Raw genomic sequence first — 8597 nt, 5'->3', positions numbered from 1 at the left:
TACACCAGTTGCTGGGGAACATGGGTGGGAGGGTGCTGTTGTGCTTGTATCCTGCTTGGGGTTTCCTGGTCGACAGCTGGTTCGCCACTGTGTGAACAGGCTACTGGACCAGATGGACCCTTGGTCTGATCCAGCAGGGCTCTTCTTATATTCTTATGATCACAAAGCTCAGTAATGTGCAAACTTCGGCTGAGAAATGCGCTCCCATTCAAGGTTGTGAACAGGGCAAGTTTTGATACCTTATGACCCGAAGCAAAATTCTCATACATTCCTTACCTGAACTGCCTTTAGGCTTGAGCAAGGGAGCCATAGTCCCACCATCTACCTACTCACTACCAGGCCAGGTTTAAGGTTCTAGTACTAGCGTACAAGGCCTTAAATAACTTGGGACCAGGATACCTGAGAGAGTGCCTTCTCCCTTATCAACCTGCCTGGTCAGTGAGGTCATCAGAAGGCATGTTCCTGGTGGTTGCACATGGACCCATGCAGTCCACCAGGAAAAGAGCCTTCAGTGTGGTGGCCCCCTTCCTATGGAATTCCCTGCCTTTGGAGGTCAGGGAAGGAGATCTAGATTCAAAGAAGATCGAGGTAAAAGTAGGTATAAAGTTGTAGAGGTTGCGCTGCTAAGGAGCTTGAGCTGCTAGACTGTAGAGGAAGAGACAGCACAGGAGAGAAAGCTCTGTCTTGGGCAAAATGTCGGGACAACCTAAAGGAGCCATGGATCAGAACTACTAGGCAAAAGGTATGTCACGTAATCCCTGCCTTTCCTGAGCAGCGCAGAGATGTAACCTTCTCACACCAAACTGGGAAACCTCATCTTATGGCTGGCATTGCACTGTGGACTTTTCCTGTGCTTGGGCTTGGGCACCAAGCGCACTTGTGTTACCAAAAAGAGTCGGTTCAACCATTACAGCATGGCCTACAATGTTTGGGCATGTGTCTCAAATAGCAGGATACTGACCCGCTCCGACCATCCCACAGAGGTAACTGAATCGCCTTCCACAGAGAGGTCGCAGAGCCGAGTCACCTTGAGAGAAAAAAAGGGAGAGACCAGAGAAACAGGAATCAGCAAGGGAGTCCTACAATGGCACTGATGAAAGGGCACTCAATATTAATTCGGAAACCTCCCCCACATAACCTCGCATACAGCATGAATTCATTGAAAATGGGAGATATTTTAAGAAGAAATTAATATCTCTCTCCCCGCCCCCTTACCTGGCTGGTGCAGGCACTCCAGAGATAGACGCAGGTTCCAAGGCCAACACTGAGGACATTGAGAGATGACCAATTCACCAGATTCAAGTAAAAGTCGTCCTGCAGTTCTGGGGCATCCAGAACTTTAAACGGGATCTTGGAGATCTTCCTTGTTAGCTTTCGAGGGGATCGTAGCAACTTTTGGCTGTTGTATGGGGGTGGGGGGGAGAAGGAGAGGTGAAAAGGGAAAAGCTGTTCTTTCCACAAACATATCCTTGAACTTGGTAATATCACTTCCTACAGATACAGAGAAAGTGAAAATTATCTTTAAAAAGGTGCATTGCCCAAGACTGGGGACAGGGACGGGGGATGACAACAAAATAAGAGGAAAGAGCACCTCCAAAAACCCAAATACGAATCATATTTTTTATTTATTTTATTTCTATACCACCCAATAGCCGAAGCTCTATCATATGTTTCTGTTTTAGTTTCTTCTCCCTCCAGTTGCCAAGCAAATAGGAATAGGAAAAAGATGAGGAGTGAACCCCCTGTTTTCTGTTCCCTCAGGTCAACGGGAGGGAGGTAGAACAGGGAGGGGGAGTCACAGCATCACTCAAGGGGGCAGATTTCACTCCAGCCCCACCCTCTCCATCTTACAAGCACTGGCAGAACTGGAATTCCAATTAGCCTCCCAGTTCCTAATCTGAGGTATGAAAATAGCTCCCAAGAACCCTCGCCCCATATTCACACACCCATACACCACCAGAAGGGTAGCCAACCTTTTGTTGCTGACCGGGGAGAGATAATATGGAGACACCTCATTGCTGTCATCTGAGCTGGAGCGTTTCGTGGTGAGGGAGTACTAGACAGACAATGAGGAGCAAAGTAGCACCCCCAAATTAGCAGCTAAATTAGTATCATCCCCAAATCCAGAAATTATGTGTTGAACCACTTGCCCCTCCTCCAAGGGGTCAGCCAGAAAAAACCAGCAAACCCCACCCCACCCCACCGTCCAGCCATCATCTCGGTGACAAGATCCATCCAGTCTGTCTTCCCACCTATGTAATCCCTAACTCCTGCTGTCCAAAGCAAGGCAGGAGAGGCATTGGGGGGGGGATTGTTCCCTCCGCGCCTCTCCTGCCCTGCTGTCTTCCGCTGGACAGCCGCTTTCGGCTGTCTAGCCGTGGGGGGCTGACCGGGAGAGGAGGCTGCGCTCCGCTCTCCCCGCCCCGGAACGCCCCCAGCCCCGCCCCTTTTCAGTCACTCTGCTCCTCTTGCAAGCACGGAGGATGGGGCTTCTCCGCGCTGCCTCCAAGGCAGCGCGAATGTGGGGGGAGGTTGTTTTTCCAGGAACTGACCTTGGAGTGCAGGCTCCGAGGTCAGTTCCCGGAAAAGAGTATATCCTATGGCCCACTAGACAGTGTCTAGTGGCCATAGGATTGCTCCCTTAACTGCTTAGGTCTTGAATTGCCTGGGGCCAGAATTAATACCTTAAAGAAGCATCTTCTTCCAGCCTGCTTGACAGCTTCACTCCTCTTCTGAAGGCCCTGCCTTGTATTCTCCCAATGTCAGAAATATGGCAGATGATTCTCAAAGATAAACCTGTCTTCAGCTTTCAGACACAACAGCTGAATAGGCTCTAGGTCCGCCTGATTTTCCTGATATATGTTCCTACTACTTGGGGGGGGGGGGGGATTATCTCTGCCGTTGTATGATTTTTTTGGTCTATTGTGTTTTTTTTAATATTCTTGTTCCTTTTTATTGTCTATTGCTTTCATTTTTATTTTAATTGTACAATTTTAAAAATTGTATTCTATTGTTTTATAGACAGTCAGAATATAAATCATAACAATAAATATTACTGTGAAGAGGCTCTTCTTCTCAGGCGTGGAGGGCTGCAGCCTCCTGTCTTCTGCCTGGGGGTCTTGCACTTTCTCAATTCCAGCTCCCAAGAGCTCGTTCTTTAGCAGGGCTGAATAAGCTAGTCCATCTGCATGGACAAGAAAAGTGGAGCAATGTGAAGAAGGCTTATTAAAGGTGTCTACTTTTTAAAAACAGTAGTAGTAAATTACAAATGAGAAAACATGACATAATATAAATACAGAATATACACTTATATGGTAACAAATTAATTGGGATAGAGGCAAAATTTCATAGAAAGTTAGTAAGACATAGAATTAGTAATGATAATAAAATATAAGGTACTGTTAGTAATACAATAATCTAGTCATGAAACATGCCATTTTTAAAAACTTTAAATGCGTAATGTTATTAAGAATATTAGGTCGCAAGCCTATGGGGATAGGTGGCCACCTCCAAACTCAGAGGCAACTGCCTATCCAATGAAGGACAGGAGAAGCACAGAGGGGATCGTTCACTCCACGCTTCTCCTGCCCTGCATTTGCAGCTAGACAGCTGATTTCGGCTAGACAGGAAGGCAGAGTGGAGGAGGAAGCTGGCAGACAACACATAGGATGTGTCATACTGGCATTTCCACCTTCCCCACCCCGGAACGCCCCGTTTTGGCTGCTCCACACTCCTCTTTCGAGCGCAGAGCACAGGGCTGTTCCGCGCTGCCTGTGAGGCAGTGTGGAAGGGTGAGGGGGAAGGTTGGTTCCCAGAAAACCACATATTCTATGGCCATCTAGCCGCTAACTAGTGGTCATAGGATTGCTCCCTTAACATCTTACCAAAATTAGTTAATAAAGATTCTTGGGCTGCAATCCTTCACATTTACCTTGGATTAAGTCTCACTGAACTCAATGGGGCTTACTTCTAAGTAGAAATGTATACAATTGCACTGTTAAGGATCTAACAACATATTCTTCAAGCCAACCAGTAGACAAAGAATATCATTTGGAAAATTGTATGTAATACCTGTAAAACCAATATTTCCTACACAATATTTTACAGAAGAGTGCTTATCCTAATAGTTGATAAATTGATTCCACCTCTGGTAGAACTTATTAATCTTCCTGCCCCTCTGGAAACAAGGTGTCTGGCAAATAATAGTAAGACCCTGCTTAGCCATCTCCAGATGATAAACACTAGGAGACCTTCCTCCAAGACAGCACCCTCCAGGAAACTAGAAGCACTATGGCCTAACACAAAACAAGAGATGCCCTGATGCAACCTACCAGAATTCACCCTGAGAGAATGTAGACACACACAAAAAGAGGCAGGAGTTGATGTCTACCTTTGCCATTGTCCGAGGTGGCATCTTTTGCTTTTCGATTTTGACTTAGAGACTTTTCATTTTCCTGGAAGCACAGATAACAGGGACAGATACATCTGTTTTCAGAAATCCCAACCTGTTCTGGGCACCTTTTCTGCTTTAGTTCATCTGCCAAAAGCAAGGTGGGCAACTTCTGGAGGTTATTTTCGCCCCCTGACCCGATGTCAGGGTGGACACTGAGCCCATAGAATCCCAGAGTAGTTCTGATTCTGAGGAAGAGCAGTCGCTCTTCTTTCCCAGGGCCCACAGCTGACGGAGATTCCTCCCACCAGCATTCCTAGCTTAGATAGCAGTCCAGGGAGTGACAGAGCGCGGGAGGCAGACTTGATGGACGTGCGACGCCGACGCAGAGAGCGGCGCCAAATGGAGGGCGCAGAAAGGAGGCGTAGTGCCTGGTTGGCGCGCAAACAACGGCTGCGCCCAGAGGATCCAAGGGAAAAGGGGAGGGACTCTCCCTAGTCCTTAAGTTCAGGGGTCTGCCAGTAATTCCCTTTCAAACGGGGACCAACTGTTCCAACTTAGGGCATAGGTACTCTGCTCCTGTCTAGTTGCTAACGGTAGAGTTGTTAAGTTGTAAAAGAGGAATAAAGCTTTGAAAAGAATCCATTTGTCTGTGTCTGGACTTGGCTACTGGATTAGACTGAGAGAGGCCTCCAAGGAGCCCTTGACACCCTCTACTGCGGGCTGCATTCCACAGGGCTCCCTTCCCAATATTTGGATTGGGAAGACTGTTTCCCTCTGGCACACTTTTCTAGGGATTGTTATCTGAATCAACAAGGGAAATACTAGCTCAGGCTTGTCTACCATCAGAACCTGGCTGCCTATTCGCTTCCGGGCCAGGTTTAAGGTTCTAGTACTAGTGTACAAAGCCCTAAACAACTTGGGACCAGGATACCTGAGAGCGCCTCCTCCCTTAGCAACCTGCCCGGTCACTGAGGTCATCAGAGGGCATATTCCTGGTGGCTCCACATGGACCCATGCCCTGGCTGGAGCCCCCCAGGAAAAGAGCCTTCAGTGTGGTGGCCCCCTTCCTGTGGAACTTCCTACCCCTGGAGTTCAGGCAGGTGGCAATACGGTGGTGCTTCCGATGCTGCCTGAAAAACAGCACTGTTCCAGGAGGCATTCCTTAACTGACCAGCCACGGTTTTATTGGCATTCTATTTTTAAAAAGCATAATTTTATTCTGGTGTTTTAATCTTTTTATCCCTTTACTATTTTACCTTTAATGTTCACCGCTCTTACATTTGTTTTAGATATGGAGCAGTGTATAAATAATGTAAATGAATAAAATAAATAAAAATAATCTTATTAAACAGCAGCCCCTGGGATAAGCCCAGGGCAAACTGTACACATGCTGCTAACTCAGGGACTAGTTATATCTATACATATAAATATATAAAATAGGGAATCTCTATAACAGAAAGGGATACTTTGGATCATACAGAAACTGATCATTACCACCTTAAGCTTACTTTAGGCTTTAATATTGCTGGATCTCAGCCAGTTTATCTTCAGAATTGTAATGGAAAGCTCTTTGGGATTAAGAGAGCAATCCTATGGTTCCTGGGCAAGCATCCCAGGGACCATACAATGGCTCGGAAAACCCTTTCTGAAGCCGGAGACAGTGCTCCGACCTTGGAAGGGGGAGTCGGAGATCCGACCTCTGCCCCCGCCCTCTTGCAGCTGGCATGGAGCGAACCACACTGGCGGCCTCTCCATTCTCAGAAAATCAGCCTTGGAGATGGGGAAAAGGGAGCGTTCATTAGCCTGTCTAGGGAAAGTAAAGGATATCAGAGGAGAGGGAGGCAAAGTTCACCTCCACTGCTTCTCCTGCCCTGCTGGCTTCAGCCCAGCAGAGCACAGGAATCTCAGAAGCCACCAAGCAATTGCACCCTAAGATTGAGATTACCTTTCCCATTCTTTGACTAGTCTTATGAGGTCTAAGGAATCGATATGACTCCGTTCTTACTAACTCTTAGGAAAATATTCCCCGTCAATTATGTACCAGTAGATATTCTGAAAACTTCTTTAACTACCCCTGGGACTCCATATTAGAACCCTGGCTCAACATTTTCGTGCTTTGACGAACTGCCAGGTCGCTAAAAAAAATCTGGCTACACTTCCTAGACAACATTCTAAATTGAAAACGGAAGTAGCCACTCTGCATCTTATTAAATTTAGATCCTTCTATGAATGCCTTATCCTTTTTGGAAATTAGAATACAGTGGAACCCAGTGGGAGGCCTTGAGTTCAGCTACCACTGAAATCGGTGAGTGTACTTTGGGGGACATTGCTGCCCATGGTTTGACCAAGATAAAAGGGATTGAGGCTCAGATTCCTATAGTTCTTTGACACTTCTGTCTCCCTTTGTAGACCAAGGAGTTCTCCCCAGTTGGGATCCTGTAATTTCATCTATGGTCAAATGTTTGATTGGTCTGATAATGCCAAACAAGGCTTTTGCCCACAGAATGGTTTAAAACTTATACCAACTGGTGGGACCCTGTCCTTTCTAAATTATTCACCCACATTAATTCAACAGACTTAGTTCCTCCAGGATGGAACTTGTCTGTGGTTTACCCTATTTTTAAAAAAGATAATCCCTTTCTTCCTCAGAATTATAGACCATTTAGTCTGTTGGATATGCCTTCCAAAATATATACTACCTTTCTTCTTAACAGGTTACAGGGGTGAGTCTATTTTAAGAGTATTTGGTACAAACAGCAAGATGGCTTTAGGAACTCCTATTCCCCTATTGATCATTGCTACAAGATCTTGTATGGAAGAAAGCACCTCTGCCCTTCTAATATGCTACCAAACTTTGGATGAAGGAGTCTGTCTCCAGGCATCTTTCCTCCCTCTCCCCCCTACAAGCCATGTTGTCTTTCTGCAATGCTCACGTTTATCCTGTGGAAGCTGATGCTCCAATTTGCCCCAGCTCGGGAGGGAATGAACCTGTCACCGTGTTTACTGGGGGAGGAGACGGGGGAGTTTGAAGGCGTCAGAGTTCTCCTCATATCTGCAACCTGGAATTTTGAAAGTGGGGGGAAGCGGCCGTCACAAACACGTATTGATGACGAATGACGTATCAGGGTGGTGGGGGGAGCATGTTTTTTTCCACTTGGACAGTTTTTACTTATGCTTAGTGATGTGCAGAAACAAACACCAAGTTCTGTAGCCAGAGAAGAAAAGCTGGATTCTAGAACCTGTATAATAGGATGTCCGTTGGGCACATTTGAATAGTTTTTTTATTTTGCAGAATTTATCTTTCATGTGATAATTTATATAGCACCATTAACATGATGTTTTACAGAGAAAGGATGCAATCCTATATACACTGACTTACTTCTGTGTATATGTGTGTATGATTGTGCAAAAAGATGAGCAAGGGTCCCTTAACAGACTGAATGTCAACAGGTGAGAGAAAACAGCAGGGCTGTGTAACAGGGGTTTCTCTTACATCTCATACTGCACGTTTAATAGTATTGTTCCGTTAAGCAGCTCACCATTCGTGTGCAATTTTTTGGTCCTACATGAACTATTTTGTTCTAAAAACCCAATTACAGATTCACATTTCCCAGGCAGAGCAAAACCACTCTCCCACTGGTTGAGGTGATCATGACATCAGCGCTGCTCAACCCCACTGCTCTCTCTGTAGATAGGATTGACAGAGCCTGAAGCTTGTTTATTTTGCACTGATTCATTAAAATGAGTGCATTTGTTAAAGGAAATCCAGGAAATCTACCATTTGTAGATTCCTGCATGATAGCATCTTTCTTCACTGGCAAGGCAGATTACATAGGAGTGGAGAGGAGGGGAGGGGAGACTGCAAAGGCAGTATTAGAGCTGGTTTTGTAACTCAAGTTCACCCCACCCCTGCCCGAAATCACCCTCTTATATGCTGCCAGTATAAGGGGAAAATATTTTTGGATTTGTCTCCCTCTTTTAAAAAATGAGCAACTGCACAGAGAAGAGGGGGCAAACAGGGGCTGGTCAATACCCCCACCCTTTTTGTCTTTAACTCTGGAAATAGCTGAGAAGGGCTTCTGCCATGACTGCTGAAATCTGGCCCCCACCCAACCCTTGAAGGAGAAATGTCTGGAAAATACAGAGCTGTCATTATACTTGGTGTGCTATGGTCCATGGGGTCACGAAGAGTCGGACACGACTG

General features: G+C 46.0%; 1 protein-coding gene across 1 annotated transcript; it reads right to left on the bottom strand.

The window, feature by feature from the left end:
- Nucleotides 1-760: 760 nt before the first annotated feature.
- On the bottom strand, nt 761-7443 carry LOC146334051 (fizzy-related protein homolog). The gene is made up of 6 exons (XM_084824908.1): nt 7327-7443; nt 4391-4454; nt 3057-3184; nt 1974-2056; nt 1216-1399; nt 761-1027 (listed from the first exon to the last, which is right to left on the bottom strand). Exons 1-6 carry the CDS (start codon nt 7441-7443, stop codon nt 920-922), a joined length of 684 nt encoding a protein of 227 aa, XP_084681034.1. The 3' UTR covers nt 761-919.
- Between the last annotated feature and the right edge of the window lie 1154 nt (nt 7444-8597).

This window comes from Heloderma suspectum, chromosome W (assembly GCF_057233095.1).
Source record: "Heloderma suspectum isolate Gila_16-S chromosome W, 16-S_ref, whole genome shotgun sequence".
NCBI lineage: Eukaryota > Metazoa > Chordata > Lepidosauria > Squamata > Helodermatidae > Heloderma > Heloderma suspectum.
Note: the sequence above shows the minus strand (reverse complement) of the source record. Positions and strands in the feature narration are given on the sequence as shown.

Bases quoted from the DNA above. Each gene is read 5' to 3' on its own strand.
- LOC146334051 (XM_084824908.1), bottom strand. From the start codon at position 7,443: ATGAGGAGAACTCTGACGCCTTCAAACTCCCCCGTCTCCTCCCCCAGT. The intron at 4,455-7,326 runs GTGAGCATTGCA...CTGTGCTTCCAG, and splicing joins TCAGCTTCCACAGGATAAAC to GAAAATGAAAAGTCTCTAAG. The intron at 1,028-1,215 runs GTAAGGGGGCGG...TTTTCTCTCAAG, and splicing joins GGAGTGCCTGCACCAGCCAG to GTGACTCGGCTCTGCGACCT.